Source organism: Oncorhynchus mykiss, chromosome 1 (assembly GCF_013265735.2).
Source record: "Oncorhynchus mykiss isolate Arlee chromosome 1, USDA_OmykA_1.1, whole genome shotgun sequence".
NCBI classification, from domain to species: Eukaryota; Metazoa; Chordata; class Actinopteri; order Salmoniformes; family Salmonidae; genus Oncorhynchus; species Oncorhynchus mykiss.
This window is the reverse complement of record NC_048565.1, coordinates 60,083,506-60,100,209: the sequence shown is the minus strand read 5'-3', so window position 1 is coordinate 60,100,209 and position 16,704 is coordinate 60,083,506. Positions and strand designations below refer to the sequence as shown.

Below are 16,704 nucleotides of genomic sequence, written 5' to 3'. Positions count from 1 at the left end.
TGCAACCAATTACCTTCTGAAGTCACATAATTGGTTAAATAAAATCCACCTGTGTGCAATCTAAGTGTCACATGATCTGTCACATGATCTCAGTATATATACACCTGTTCTGAAAGGCCCCAAAGTCTGCAACACCACTAAGCAAGGGGCACCACCAAGCAAGCGGCACCATGAAGACCAAGGAGCGCTCCAAACAGGTCAGGGACAAAGTTGTGGAGAAGTACAGATCAGGGTTGGGTTGTAAAAAAATATCTGAAACTTTGTACATCCCACGGAGCACCATTAAATCCATTATTAAAAAATGGAAAGAATATGGCACCACAACAAACCTGCCAAGAGAGGGCCGCCCACCAAAACTCATGGACCAGGCAAGGAAATCATTCATCAGAGAATGAGAGAGAGGCAACAAAGAGACCAAAGATAACCCTGAAGGAGCTGCAAAGCTTCACAGCGGAGATTGGAATATCTGTTCATAGGACCACTTTAAGCAGTACACTCCACAGAGCTGGGATTTATGGAATTGTTGCCAGAAAAATCCATTGCTTAAAGAAATAAATAAGCAAACACATTTGGTGTTAGCCAAAAGGCATGTGGGAGACTCCCCAAACAGTTGGAAAAAGGTACTCTGGTTAGATGAGACTAAAATTGAGCTTTTTGGCCATCAAGGAAAACACTATGTCCGGTGCAAACCCAACACCTCTCATCACCCCGAGATCACCACCCCCACAGTGAAGCATGGTGGTGGCAGCATCATGCTGTGGGTATGTTTTTCATCGGCAGGGACTTGGCAAACTAGTCAGAATTGAAGGAATGATGGATGGTGCTAAATACAGGGAAATTCTTGCGAGAAACCTGTTTCAGTCTTCCAGAGATTTGAGACTGGGATGGAGGTTCACCATCCAGCAGGACAATGACCCTAAGCACACTGCTAAAGCAATGCTCGAGTGGTTTAAGGGGAAACATTTAAATGTATTGGAATGGCCTAGTCAAAGCCCAGACCTCAATCCAGTTGAGAATCTGTGGTATGACTTAAAGATTGCTGTACACCAGTGAAACCCATCCAACTTGAAGGAGCTGGAGCAGTTTTGCCTTGAAGAATTGGCAACTCCCAGTGGATGGATGTGCCAAGCTTATAGACACATACCCCAAGAGACATGCAGCTGTAATTGCTGCAAAAGGTGGCTCTACAAAGTATTGACTTTTGGGGGGGTGAATAGTTATGCACGCTCAAGTTTTCTGTTTTTTTTTGTCTTATTTCTTGTTTGTTTCACAATAAAAACTATTTTGCATCTTCAAAGTGGTAGGCATGTTGTGCACTGCAGGTCCTGGATGAACCTCTACATCACCAGAGGAACAGAGGAGAAGTAGGATAAGGGTACGGCTAAAGGCTATAAGAACTAGCCGTCTAGCACGTTCGGAACAGAGAGTAAAAGGAGCAGGTTTCTGGGCAAGATAGCATAGATTCAAGGCATAACGTACAGACAAAGGTATGGTAGGAAGAGAGTACATTGGAGTTAAACCTAGGCATTGAGTACTGATGAGAGAGATATAGTCTCTAGAGATGTTTAAACCAGGTGATGTCATCGCATATGTAGGAGGTGGAACAACATGGTTGGTTAAGGCATATTGAGCAGGGCTTAGAGGCTCTACTGTGAAATAAGACAGTAATCACTAACCACGACAGCAATGGATAAGGCATATTGATATTAGGGAGAGGCATGCGTAGCCAAGTGATCGTATGGGTCCAGTAAGTGGTTGGGCTGGCTGGGGACACGGCGATTCAGACAGTTAGCAGGCCGGGGCTAGCAAGCTAGGAGTTAGCAGGCCGGGGCTAGCAAGCTAGGAGTTAGCATGCCGGTGCTAGCAAGCTAGCAGTTAGCAGACCGGGGATAGCAGAAGGGCCTTAGAGGGACGTCACGATGGGGGAGAGTCTGTTTTTGCCTCCACGTGCGGTGACGTCGATAGACCTGTCATGGATTACTAGGGTTCCAAGTAGCAGAGGGGTCCAAGTCCAATTGGCAAAATGGGTATAGTGGTCCAAGAAACTGGCCGATGGATCAACTAACAGTCCAATATTTGGCCTGGGTCCCCAGATCCTCAAAAAGTTATACAGCTGCACCATCGAGAGCATCCTGACCGGTTGCATCACCGCGTGGTATGCCATCTGCTCGGCATCTGACCATAAGGCGCTACAGTGGCGTACGGCCCAGTACATCACAGGGCCAAGCTTATTGCCATCCAGGACCTTTTTCAAAGATTCCAGTCACCCAAGTCATAGACTGTTCTTTCTACTTCGGAGTGCCAAGTCTAAGCCCAAAAGGCTCCTTAACAGCTTCTACCCTCAAGCCATATGACTACTGAACAATTAATCAAACGGACACACGGACTATTTGAATTGACCCCCCCCCCCCCCTTTGCTTTTACACTGCTGGTACTCGCTGTTTATCTATGCATAGTCACTTTACCTCTACATACTTGTACAAATTACCTCGACTAACATGTACCTCCGCACGTTGACTCTGTTCCTGTACCACCTGTATATAGCCTCATTATTGTTATTATATAATTATTTTGTATTTTTTTTACTGTAGTTTATTTAGTAAACATTTTCTTGACATTATTTTCTTAACTGCTTTGTTGGTTAAGGGCTTGTAAGTAAGCATTTCACATTCGGCGCATGTGACAAATTCGGTGCATGTGACAAATACAATTTCATTTGAGTGTTTGTGCGGGGGGGTGGGGGGGAGAAATACACAATGCACTGAGGTTTACACACAGTTGCCATGGATTAGTGAAGTGTTACTGACATGATACAGTAGTATGCATGGTCCTGTTCTGAGGGGGAAATTGAGATGCATGCTTGATACATTTTTCATGCAAGTCCTCCATTGACTTCTATGCATAATTTATGCTAGGAAACTCCTTGGAGTGTTACTGAGGATGGTTCTGACTGTGTGTGTGTCAGGGAGAAGACTTCTTTGCCAGTATTCCCCAAAAAGTGACCAACGACACCAAGGACGTGGTACAGAGTGAGTATATTACCTTCAATGTCACTACTAACTGTTATAGGACTAAGACACCACAACTACTCTTATTATTTGACCCTGCTAGTCATCTATGAACGTTTGAACATCTTGAAGAACGATCTGGCCTTAATGGCCATGTACTCTTCTAATCTCCACCTGGCACAGACAGAGAACTGGCCACCCCTCAGAGCCTGGATCCTCTAGGTTTTTTCCTAGATCCCTGCCGTTCTAGGGAGATTTTCAGAGCCACCGTGCTTCTACATCTTGTGGCAGGCCAGGTGGTTGGGTCAAAACGTTTACAGGAAACTCAGACACGGACAGAGTTGGATTAGCTCAGTTTCAAAGGTGTTTATTAAAATAATAGTTCAAAAGAAAAGGTCTCCCCCATGAGACCCTCTCTGGGATACCGTCTTCTGGGCTCCGGGTCTTGCTGTGTCCCGTGGGGATCAAAAAAATGGAACTCCCTCCTGTTACGTCTCGAACTGTCCCCAACTATATGGGAGTCCTTTCTTTCCCCAGTCTCTCTCCTGTGTGCTGCCCTTCTGGCAGCTTTATGGGAAATCAGCCCTTGATTACTCACCAGCCCCAATTAGTCCTGGCCGGAGAACCCGTCGAGACCTGGCACGTCCAGCAGAGGGAGCCATCGCCTTGTGATGTGTACTCCGTCTGTCACAAGACCTCGACGAGTCTCCCCCTGGTGGCTGACCTGCTGTACGCCACAATCTGCATTGCTTGCTGCTCTGGGTTTTAGGCTGGGTTTCTGTGTAAGCACTTTGTGGAATCCGCTGACGTAAAAATAGCTTTATAAATCAATTAGATTCAGTTAAACTTCTACCTTGTATAGGTTATTATGCACACCCACACTATCAATATTATGTCTACTAGCCTTATAGCCACATCTTATGCTTTAACCTTACCTAAATACCTTTAAAACTGACCTTGGATCAGTGTCTAGAGGTATATTCATCCTTCTCCCTCAGATGTGAAGCAGCAGCTTGAAGACATCAAGAGACAAATCTCTGAGGTGAAGGGAAACATCCCTGTCTCTGCCCTCAGAAACATCTCAGACACACTGGGAGAGGCTCAGAGATACATCGGCATGTACTCACAACAGTCAGAGAGGGTAGAGATGATCAGGTAATGAACACACTTACACCCACACGCACACACATACACACACACTGACCTGACAGGACTGAACAGATAAAGGTAAAGATCCAAGGTAAAGATCCTCTGTTTTTGTCTCTCTAGGTGGGGTGTGTGTATTATCCTGAGCTGTTCAGTTCTCCTGGTTGTAGTGTGTAACCTCCTGGGTCTGTTTTTGGGCCCGGTTGGACTAAGCCCAAAGGACGAGCCAACAGAACGATCCAGCACCGCAGACTGTGGAGGAACCTTCCTCATGGCGTATGTACTGTCACTGTGTGTGTGTGTGTGTGTGTGCGAACATAGGCATAAGTGACGCCCGTGCCCTTAACAAAAGTAATCTAGTGAAAGAGTGATCTCAACGTATTTGTGTGTGTAGGGGTGCAGGGCTAAGTTTCCTGTTTTCCTGGCTCTTCATGCTGGTGGTGTTAGTACTGTTTATACTGGGAGGAAATGTCTACACACTCATCTGCCAGCCCTGGCGCAGTGGACAGCTCCTACAGGTACACAAACACACTCACACGCCTACTCACACGCCTACACACACTCATACATCCACACACACACAATGGATTCATTGACTCACTGATTGATTGTGTCTCCCCCCTCCCCAGTTTGCTGACACTCCAGGCCTGATACATGGCTTCAATTTAGGAAAGACACTGGGCCTGAAGAGCAACCTGACACTCACTGAAGTATACAAGTATGTAGAAACATTATAAAGGGTTATACAAATTAAATATCTGCTTTCTGGTTACTATAAGTCACTCTAAATGTAATGTTGTTTTTGTTCTGCTATTGTGCTATGTAATGATGTATTGTTGTGTGTTTGTAGTGATTGTGAAAAGAACAGGCCTCTATGGACAACACTCCATCTGTATGATCTCATAGACCTCAATGCTTTGCTCAACGTGTCCAAAGTACGACTGTCACACTACGATTTCTATTGTTTCTACTCCGTCACATATGGTTCCTACTCTGTCACGTATGGTTTCTACTGTTTCTACTCTGTCACGTAGGGTTCCTTCTGATTTCTACTCTGTCACGTAGGGTTCCTACAGTTTCTACTCTGTCACGTAGGGTTTCTACTGTTTCTACTCTGTCACGTATGGGTTCCTTCTGATTCTACTCTGTCACGTAGGGTTCCTACTGTTTCTACTCTGTCACGTAGGGTTTCTACTGTTTCTACTCTGTCACGTAGGGTTTCTACTGTTTCTACTCTGTCACGTATGGTTTCTACTGTTTCTACTCTGTCACGTAGGGTTTCTACTGTTTCTACTCTGTCACGTATGGTTTCTACTATTTCTACTCTGTCACGTAGGGTTCCTTCTGATTTCTACTCTGTCACGTAGGGTTCCTACTGTTTCTACTCTGTCACGTAGGGTTCCTACTGTTTCTACTCTGTCACGTAGGGTTCCTACTGTTTCTACTCTGTCACGTAGGGTTCCTACTGTTTCTACTCTGTCACGTAGGGTTCCTTCTGTTTCTACTCTGTCACGTATGGTTCCTTCTGTTTCTACTCTGTCACGTAGGGTTCCTTCTGTTTCTACTCTGTCACGTAGGGTTCCTATTGTTTCTACTCTGTCACGTAGGGTTCCTTCTGTTTCTACTCTGTCACGTATGGTTTCTACTGTTTCTACTCTGTCACGTAGGGTTCCTTCTGTTTCTACTGTCACGTAGGGTTCCTACTGTTTCTACTCTGTCACGTAGGGTTCCTTCTGTTTCTACTCTGTCACGTAGGGTTCCTTCTGTTTCTACTCTGTCACGTAGGGTTCCTACTGTTTCTACTCTGTCACGTATGGTTCCTACTGTTTCTACTCTGTCACGTAGGGTTCCTTCTGTTTCTACTCTGTCACGTATGGTTTCTACTGTTTCTACTCTGTCACGTAGGGTTCCTACTGTTTCTACTCTGTCACGTAGGGTTCCTTCTGTTTCTACTCTGTCACGTATGGTTCCTACTGTTTCTACTCTGTCACGTAGGGTTCCTTCTGTTTCTACTCTGTCACGTATGGTTCCTTCTGTTTCTACTCTGTCACGTAGGGTTCCTTCTGTTTCTACTCTGTCACGTATGGTTCCTACTGTTTCTACTCTGTCACGTAGGGTTCCTACTGATTCTACTCTGTCACGTATGGTTCCTACTGTTTCTACTCTGTCACGTAGGGTTCCTACTGATTCTACTCTGTCACGTATGGTTCCTACTGTTTCTACTCTGTCACGTAGGGTTCCTTCTGTTTCTACTCTGTCACGTATGGTTCCTTCTGTTTCTACTCTGTCACGTAGGGTTCCTTCTGTTTCTACTCTGTCACGTATGGTTCCTACTGTTTCTACTCTGTCATGTAGGGTTCCTACTGATTCTACTCTGTCACGTAGGGTTCCTACTGTTTCTACTCTGTCACGTAGGGTTCCTACTGATTCTACTCTGTCACGTATGGTTCCTTCTGTTTCTACTCTGTCACGTAGGGTTCCTTCTGTTTCTACTCTGTCACGTATGGTTCCTACTGTTTCTACTCTGTCACGTAGGGTTCCTTCTGTTTCTACTCTGTCACGTAGGGTTCCTTCTGTTTCTACTCTGTCACGTAGGGTTCCTACTGTTTCTACTTTGTCACGTAGGGTTTCTACTCGATCACATATGGTTTTAACTTTTTCTATCACCATATACTGTCTATTGATGATCACTGGGAATCACTTTAGATGGGGATTTAATTCCCAAATGAATCATCTTATGTTTCCACTTCCAAATTGGTGTAAAGTCTATATATTAAACCATCTGCTCTCCTCTTTTTCCTCTAGTCCTTCTAATCATGTGTTTACCTTTCCCCTCCCAGTACACAGAAGAGATTCAGCAGCACTTTAACAGGAATGAGATCAAACTGTCGACCGTCACCCTGCTCACCCGCGACATACGCAATCAGCTACACAGCTTCTCTGACAAGGCCCATGATGTCGACTTCAGCTCTGTCACACAGCAGGTACAAAGTGTGTGCGTGTGTGTGCGCATCCGTGTGACCTTTGGTCTCGTAGTTTGTATCGAATTTGAGTATACATCAGATCATATGACATACCGTAACGGTTTTGACGTCTGTTTTTAGATCAACAATATTTCCAGCATTGATCTGAATGAAACAGCAGACAGGCTAGACCAACTGGCTGCTGCTCAAGTGAGTAGTAAAACCCACTCAGTCATCATCGTATAATGAATGTGCTCCTCAGTGTTGGACTGTGCATTTGTAGAAAGACAGTAATGTGAAGCATGTCCCACCGTCTCCCTCCAGACTGGTGTTAAATTAGAGCTGACACGGGAGGCTACAGACCTGAGAGAGATCCAGTTCTACATTAACACTGCCATCATCCCACAACTGGTACGTCCGACCAGCCTGGCGCTGTCGGCTTCTGCTCTGGACAACGTCAGCTAAATGTCCCATGCGTGTTGCCGTACTAAATGTACAGCTATCTGAACTATCTGTGACGTGTTTTCATCAGTTCTTCGGAGGTCATTATTCAGAGCAGAGTCACGTTGTGTTTACGTGTGGATATAGTATCGGTCGGTCTTTTGTGTTTCAGACTCATTTGAACTCCACCATAGACGCCCTCGGTGTCATAGCGTCACATATCGATGTGAGTATACTGCAGGATGTTCAGAAAGCATGAGCAGCGAGTGTTCTTTCGTTAGACCACGTCACAATGTAGCTGTGCAATGCGCGCTTATCCCTCTCTCTTTCTCTCTCCCTCTCTCCTTTAGCGCACAGTCGGAGATGTGTTGAGGGAAGTGGGAACAGCTCAAGACTTCCTCAACACTAACACTTCACAGATTGTCAAGGCCGTGAGTAGCCACACACAAGCGCATCCCGTCACGGAGAAAATACTTTACAACCAGAAAACGACGTCATAATGCCGCATTCTGTATAGTGAAGAGGGAGAGATGCGTTCCGATGTGTGACCAGCACAGCTCTCTGTCTGACTTAGCCTGTAGCACCACGGCCATTGCTCACATCTTAGCTCACAAGGCCCACTTCACATAGTTACAGGGAAGTCCACCTGATTCTCTGCTGCAAAGCTCCACTGATTCTCATGACTTCAGAGTGTGTTGAATTTACATCTGTCTCTCTCTCTCTCTCTCTCTCTCTCTCTCTCTCTCTCTCTCTCTCTCTCTCTCTCTCTCTCTCTCTCTCTCTCTCTCAGGAGAGTAGGGGGTTCCTAGACTGTCAGATGGGGTACTTCACGGCGTATGCTGACTGGGCTAATTTCACGGTGTGTTCACTTAGTGTACTATTATTACTGTATCACTGCATTACTCTACCGTGTGTTTGGTTTAATTTTAGGTTTAGCCTCAACCCTACGTGTAAGAATGTGTGGTTGATCATCTTCTGTTAAAACAGGCCTGGGTTTCAGGCTGGGTATATAAAATACAATTGATTGATTGACACTTCTGTGTGTGTGTTCTGTAGATCACTCAGCAGGTTGGTCTCTGTGGCCCAGTGGCTGAAGCTATGGACTCAGCTGAGGTTATAGTCTGCTCAAACATGGTGCAATCTCTGGTGAGGAAACTATTACACAGAGAGAGAGAGAGAGAGAGAGAAAGTATTCACTGTGCTAATCTAGCATTGTTTATTAACCTACATGTGTGTCTGTTTGTCCAGAATGCATTCTGGTTCAGCCTGGGCTGGTGTACGATCTTCCTGGTCCCCAGCATCGTCTTCTCCATCAAACTGGCCAAGTTCTACAGGAGGATGAAGCACAGTGATAACTACGAGTGAGTAGCTAAGATATTTACACGCATGCATCCGATGATTGTACTTAGGTACTCGGTGGGCCCCCATATCATCTTATCTTCTTATTCAATACGACATAAAAGGCTGAACTGATCCTTTGTCAGCACTACTACTGCGTGACTCTTTGTGAATACGGGTCCAGGACACTATGATTGATTGAAACGTTGTTGCAGTAAAGGTGGTATGGGACCAAGATACAAACTCTTTTTTTTTTGTTCTTGTTTCATCTTTCTCCCCACAGCAACCACATAGCCATGAGCATCATCCCCCGAGCCCAAGTCCAACCCTACTGAGCTGAGGGAAAGAGGACTGGCCAGGACTGTTACTGCTCTCAGGGACTATAACCATGACTGTCACAACTCCCTGACAAGAGGATCATGGAACATTTCAAACAGAACTCTGTCGCCTAAATAAGAACTTTGTTCTTAACGGACTTGCCTAGTTAAATAAAGGTTAAATAAATCAAATTAAAATAAACCTTCATTGAAATCAAATGATTGTCACTACCAGGACTCTGGCACCCCTACCTAAAACTACTACATGGAACATTCTGAACAGGACTAAAGCCAGTCGCATGGTGTATTTCAATAAGGAAGTGCTACTCTCCCTCAGTGATGGACTGAAACGCAGGAGCGATCTCGCACTCACTCGATGGACAGAACTGTTTTCTGTAGACGGCATATGCGCCACACATGCACCTCATGTTTCCATGCTGTGTGTCAGGAATTAAAGGCCACATTCTCAATGTCTGCAGTACACACACACACACACACACACAGAGAGTTCCTCTCAGGAGTGTTGCAGGATAAAAATGCAATCTACCTAACCTCAACATTTCCCATGTGGTTCATGATATCTAATGGATTGACTGTATGTATATTGTATGTTTTCAACCAATATTTTGGTTTGAATGTACCATAAAGAACATCACTGGCATTTTTTTTTATATTTGAAAGGATTTTGTTATGGGAAATGGGACAAACCCTGCTAGTACCACCCTGAATAATGATATATTTGATATAATGATAAAGTATATATGAAATCAAATAGGGTAGGTATTCAATATAATGTTTATGATCATTTCATTGTGAGTTGGTTTTTTGTCTTAATTTTTAACAATTAATTATACTGACTGAAATATGTGATTCCGCTATGATAACATGGTGTGCCAAATAATGAGTAGGATGTTTGTATGTTACAAAGCACTTTATTAGGTCTGTTTTCTATATATATATTTTAGCATTGTGCAAATTACTTTAATTAAAGATTTGCTACTGATAGAGATGACTGTGTGTCAGCTAATTCTTTCTCAAATGTGTCACTGTTATAGTATAGTACTAGAGCATGTTTCTGATAGGATAGCAACAACGGCCAACAGAAACGAGTTCTGCATTAGACTATTGTTTACAGGATGCAGTCTAAAAATGGAACAAATCAATCGATGCGTGTAGTTTTACAGCACAGATCCACCTGAATCAGTGAACACAGCCTCTCAGCATCACCATGGGGAGAGAGGGAGGTGGGGGAGGAGAGGAGGATGGAATCATGGATATCAGGGGTGGAATTTGAACCCAAATGACACATCTGCAGTGTGTTCTAGCCTCTTGGAGCAGCCTTGCTCTCTCTCACCCTCAGTCCTCCTCTCTCTCCCCACAGCAGGATTTTCTAACAACGAGATAAGAGTCCCCATTGTCTTCAGGGTGTTGGCATCACTCCAAGGGCTCCTCGACTTGAGAGTGCAGACTCAAATCTGACGCGAGACAATGAGTGGGTGCCTCCGCCACCCTTGTCCTCTGTGCACCTCCCTTCCCTCCCACCATTCTCTCCCTTCTCCATAGACGCGCACACACACACACACACGGTTCCATAGCCGTGACAATAAGGAGTGGTGCCGCTCAGCAGACATGGTATGGTCATTCTTCTCATAGTTAACCCGAAAGGAGAAACACAACATTTAACCAACTGTTCTGGTTCACACACAAGGCTGTGTGGAGCTGTAAAGAGATTTGGTCATTGCTGGGCTATGGCCATGTTGAGGTTGAAATCCCAAGTTATGAGAGCAGTGGGTCATGTGTCTTGAATGTAAATGTAGTATTTCCTCCATTTCTGTGACTGGTCTGTTATCTTGAAAACTCCTATGGCACGAACAGATCTGGTACAAGGCTAGTTTAAACAAAGGGTAACAACAATGTTTTTGTAACTCGGAGTGAGTTGGTGACGTCAAGGGCCTATCAAACACAACGACCTGTGGGAGCCATGCCATATGGTGAGGATGACAAACTATTCACAAAACAGAAAAGGGGCACTTCTCACAGTGACACACGTACTGGGCACATTCCAGATCGACAAATCCTAAGGCCTGCGTAGAACATCAGATCTTTACAATCTTTACCACATCACCGTGTTATAATGATCTTGTAAAACTTTGCAAGCTTGCACATAATATGGTTATCTGGAACGCACCCAATGACACAACTACTGTAGTTAGCCTGGGTACCTGACTGTTTCTGCTGTTAGAAACACTACATTGTTGCCTTGGCAAGACAACGACCAGTTAGCGTGAATCAGAAATAGCCTGGCAAAATACTATACAATCCAATCAAACAGTTTATTCCAAAATAGCAAACATACACAAACACGAGACCATGTTGAAGTTGTAACTGATTGAATAACACACGTATGTTGCACTCATTCATAAATACCCTAAACATTTTGTATCTATGTGGCTGAAAATGAAACACTGCAGGACAGTTTTCAGAACTGATCGGGAAATAAACATTTTGATAATAGGCCATACAAATGGGGAACTCAGACTGTCAAAATGGAGCAAAGAAAAGCAAACAAAGACTTCATTTTCAGAGCACATTCACCTGGAGCGGCTGGTAGCCTAGTGGTTACAGCGTTGGGCCAGTAACGGAAAGGTTGCTGAATTGAATCCCTGAGCTGACAAGGTAAAAATCTGTCGTTCTGCCCCAGAGCAAGGCAGTCAACCCCTTGTTCCCCTAGTAGGTTGTCATTGAAAATAAGAATTTGTTCTTAACTGACTTTCCTAGTTAAATAAAGGTTCAATTTAAAAACATGTCTGGATTGAACAGTAGGATACTAGGCAATGGGATTTTCTGTTATTGTCCTGTTCTATAGCTTTACACATCAATTCAAGTCATTGAGCCATCTAATCCTACTGGTTTCAGTTTCATTCTGGCACAAGCTTCACTTATTGATCAGTCAATGTCAATGATTGGCCAGAGAGAATATAAGACAGTCTGTGATTAAAAGGCATTGAAAATCAAGAGACATTTTGGCCCTCCAGGACCTAGGACATACTCATCATATGCACAGTGAAACATCAAACAGAACGTCGTCACAGCATCTCATGAGTCCTATCCTGCGTTCCAATTCTCAACCCTTTTCGCTCTAGTATGCACTCCCCCACATGGATTTAAAAGCATAGGATTGGTGTAATAACCCTTACACTAGCCCTATGCTGTTTAATCTATGTGGGGTATATCCTTGAACCACTTAAAGGAAAAAGGAGGGAGAATTTGGGCACAGAACAAAATCATCTTTGGCTCTCAGAGCAGGCGACCGGTTTTTCCTGGCCAAGTCATGTGATCAGGAAAAGCTCATCGCTCCGTCTCACACACCATCCCATGGTCCTGACTGCTGTATCTATAGCGGTGGTGGTGACTGCATCAGAGCAGACATGTGTGAGGATCAGCAGCTCTCTGAAGGAACTCAGTCTGTCCAGTAGCATTCTGGAGTCTCACTGTGTCTGCCTCAGCAGGCCACAATTGGTGAGCGCTGCATTCAGTCGGTATATATTACCAATTTACAGTATACAGGGCCTTCAGAAAATATTCACACCCCTTGACTTTTTCCACATTTTGTTGTATTACAGCCTGAATTTAAAATTGATTGAATATAGATTTTGTGTTACTGGCCTAATAACCCATAACGTCAAAGTGAAACTATGTTTTTAGACATTTTTACAAATTCATAAAAAAATGTAAATCTGACATGTCAATAATTATTCAATCTCTTTGTTCTGACAAGCCTAAATACGTTCAGGAGTAAAAATGTGCTGCATGGACTCACTGTGTGCAATAACATGATTTTTGAATGACTACCTCATCTCTCTACACACATACAGATAGTTGTTATCGTCCCTCAGTCGAGCAGTGAATTTTAAACATAGATTCAACCACAAAGACCAGGGAGGTTTTCAAATGCCTTGCAAAGGGCACCTATTGGTAAAAAAAACATTGAATATCCTTTTGAGCATAGTGAAGTTATTAATTGCATTTTGGATGGTGTATCCATATACCCAGTCACTACAAAGATACAGGCGTCCTTCCTAACTCAGTTGGGGAAAGGAAGGAAATCGCTCAGGGATTTCACCATGAGGCCAAGAGTGGAAACAGTTACAGAGATGAATGTCTGTGATAGGTGAAAATGAGGATGGATCAACAATACTAACCCAAACTGTGGGGCACCCCCCTGGGGTGCGAGGGGTCGGCAGAGGGGGCGCAGGGGTCGGCAGGGAGCGCTATATATAACTTGTCCGAAATGTCCAGATCAGCTAGTCCATGTCAGCTAATGTTTTTTAGCCCATAGATTATGTTGTAATGTTTGAGTCCCTCAAATATCACACAAATACACATTAGACATGGCAAAATGTATAGAATTGCATGAAAATAAGCTTTAAAACAGCAAAATATTCTCTGCATCTCATGACAAAATTGTAAGAATTGCGGGAAATAAGCTTTAAACCTAAAAGAGGGGTGTGAATAGTGCCTGTGCTCATAGAAATAGCATGCATGGGGGCCTGAATGAAAAAGATTGGGAACCCCTGACCTAAAACACAAATACACAAATATACACTGTTGCTTACCAAGATGATATTGCATGTTACTGAGCGGTCTAGTTAAAGTTCACTTATATCGGCTTGAAAATCTATTGGCAAGACTTGAAAATGGTTGTCAAGCAATGATCAACAACCAAGCAGAATACGAAGCTCGCATTGAAAAGACTGGTATAGAGGCACAAAAGTATTTTAGTGGTATGATATTGTTCAGATCTATCTGACCACTTCAGGAGGGGGTCAGGGATGCACTGTGCCCGATTTCTCCTCAGTCTGGATGCAATCAGGCCACCGAAAGTGCATACAGTGGGCAACATCATAAGCACTCCTCCCACGTCTCTAGAAAAACGAGAGGCATATCTGCATCATAACGTTGGAGGAAATATGTTCCGAGCATGTGGCCTTAGAGATTTACCCAGAAAGAGACTCACAGCTGTAATCGCTGCCAAAGGTTATTTTACCAGGCATAGACTCAGGAGTGTCAATACTTACGCAAATGAGATATTTCTGTATTTAATTTAATACATTTGCAAAAATGTCTAAAAACATGTTATCTTTGTCATTGTGGGATATTGTGTACATGGGTAAGAAAGAAAATAATATATTTCATCCATTTTGAATTCTAGCTGTAACTATAAAATGTGGAATAAGTCAAGGGTATGAATAGTTTCTGAAGGCACTGTTTTAAGTGATAACGCCCGAGAAGCCGGTGTTTTCGAGGATATATTGGCATGGGTGTTATTCGTCTCGGGCCAATATATCCTCCAAACACCGGCTTCTCGGGCATTATCACTTTTATACAGCGGGTTACCGACATATACAAATAATGATTGACATTAACATTAAACACGTTATTTTGATGACTTTCACAAGATCTAGTCCGGACACAAATCTAGGTTTGCTACCCATGCCCGACTGGTTGTTCATTCTATCGGTTCGGATGCTTGAGACGCGACCCAGTCGCTCAGTATCTCTGGACGCGACAAGTCGCTCGTTCTAACTACCATACTGGCTGGCAACGATCTTATCCCTTGCTTGCTAGCTAGTCAACTACGGCTAACTTACAGTTACATCAAAAAGTGCAGCCAGAATAACAGCAAAGTAGCTGCATTTGCATTTGTTTAAGATGTATTCTAGTGATATTTATTTTGGAGACATCCATAACAATGAGCTAATGAGGAGTGATTTGCCTGGCATAGGAAATGTGCTCACTCGTCAGGACACTGTCGTTCAGAGGAGCTAGCCAACAACACAGCTACAGTACCCAATCACTTCAAACTGAAGCTGGAACGACTGCAAACTAGCTGCACTTCGTTTCGTTTGACCACACTTAAACTGTATAATGAAAGCCGTTGATGGGTTACTAAAATAGCTCTACCTATTGATTGGTAGAAGCTACTCCTAATCTGCTTTCAGATGTGAAAAGCAGAGAAATCGAGGAAGATTTCATACACTCTAAATTTGTCTGACTTGTTGTATCGTTAGATCCATTGCAGATCTTTTTTTAATTAAATAGCATAGAAGTAGACAAAGATGTCATACCCTCTAACTTTTTGCATAACTTGTTGGGAAAGTGGTCAAAACGTAATTTGTTTATAAAAAAAGTAAAAAATATTTACAGAAAATGTTGTTTGACGCAGTTACTAAAACAGCCTTAACTTTAAATTGGAATAAAAATGTTGTTCTGAGTTCAGATTTTAAAAGCAAAGTAATAGAGGAAGAGTTCATATGCTCAATTTCTTTGTCTGAGTTGTTGGCAAATTTGTCAAAGTAGCTGATTTGTGTCAAAAGTTGCATTGTTGCATTTAAAGTGAATGGAATGTTGAAAGTGATTTCACAAAATGGGGCCTTTTAGAATGTTGAGGAAAGCCCTTGAAAGTGGATGGAGGACAAAATGGACAAAAAGCGTAAATAGTTTAAAATAAATCTAACAGCTATATAAAAGCACACTATTCCAGACCGACCTGCACTGTTTTAAAAAGGTTGAGTGACGTTTCTAGCTTAAACAGTGTAGGAGTAGCTTTCCAAAGAAAAAGAAAGAAGAAGGTCTACGATTTAAAGTGGGGACTGTTGCTTCGCAAGCCTCATTAAAAATGTATATTCTTTAGAGGTGGTTCCACAGCTCTGTTAGCCTGAGTCCCGGATCTGTCTGTACCTCGGGTTACTGCACTGCACAAAACAGAATCAGTTTAAATTCAAAATCACAGCAAAAGGCACAAAAAAAGACATACATTTTAGAAAACAATAATTTAGGCACTTTAAACAATGATCTTTATCTATAGTGCTTCATATACAAGGTTTGAGCTCCAGACTTTAACATTTAACCCAGGCATGACAAATAAATAATAAATAGGATGTTCTATAATGCTGACAATGGGAAAGCTCATCTGTCTGTATGTGTGTGTGAACCATGTAGCAGAAGACAGAGGGGGAGAGAGTGAAAGGAGACAGAGCAGAGATGGAGACAAGGAATGCTAACAAAAGAAAGAGAGAATGCCAACAGTGGATAGGAAGAGAGACATTTTTTACATCTATAATGACATTAGTGTTACTGGGCACATGCAGGGAGACGTGACCTGGTGCAGCGTGCCTAGTGTCATGACGTTGGCCCCATTTTTCCTCTCTCTACCCTACTGATGTTACATTTGCAAACCCCTTGGTTAACATAGAGATTCTGGGAACATCAGAAGGTGGGGGGAAACAACCAAACAAATGCGGTGGTACTTAATGAATATGATGTCAGTTTGGTTGTCATCTGAGACATTCTCATCAATGATAAGATGACATAAACTCTACAGTGGAAAGTCTACACATCAGAGTTATCGGATTCACATGGAATTGTTGTTCAATTTAAATGTTTGAAAATGAAATTATTTGTGATGGGATGAAATGTGATTTTAGCTTC

The 16,704-nt window shown here is 43.1% G+C and overlaps 1 protein-coding gene across 3 annotated transcripts in view; it reads left to right on the top strand.

Moving 5' to 3' along the window:
- The window catches only part of LOC110525964 (prominin-1-A), a 34,153-nt gene extending 23,933 nt beyond the window's left edge, over positions 1-10,220 (top strand). For all 3 annotated transcript variants that reach the window (XM_021606519.2, XM_021606512.2, XM_021606503.2), the window contains exons 10-24: positions 2,966-3,029; positions 4,007-4,163; positions 4,278-4,430; positions 4,549-4,672; positions 4,784-4,872; positions 5,005-5,089; positions 6,995-7,138; positions 7,259-7,327; positions 7,442-7,528; positions 7,731-7,784; positions 7,909-7,989; positions 8,349-8,417; positions 8,615-8,704; positions 8,807-8,919; positions 9,180-10,220. In XM_021606519.2, coding sequence (XP_021462194.2) covers positions 2,966-3,029; positions 4,007-4,163; positions 4,278-4,430; positions 4,549-4,672; positions 4,784-4,872; positions 5,005-5,089; positions 6,995-7,138; positions 7,259-7,327; positions 7,442-7,528; positions 7,731-7,784; positions 7,909-7,989; positions 8,349-8,417; positions 8,615-8,704; positions 8,807-8,919; positions 9,180-9,231 — 1,431 coding nt within the window. In that variant the 3' untranslated portion in view covers positions 9,232-10,220. The remainder of the gene's footprint in view (positions 1-2,965; positions 3,030-4,006; positions 4,164-4,277; positions 4,431-4,548; positions 4,673-4,783; positions 4,873-5,004; positions 5,090-6,994; positions 7,139-7,258; positions 7,328-7,441; positions 7,529-7,730; positions 7,785-7,908; positions 7,990-8,348; positions 8,418-8,614; positions 8,705-8,806; positions 8,920-9,179) is intronic.
- Positions 10,221-16,704: the final 6,484 nt, after the last annotated feature.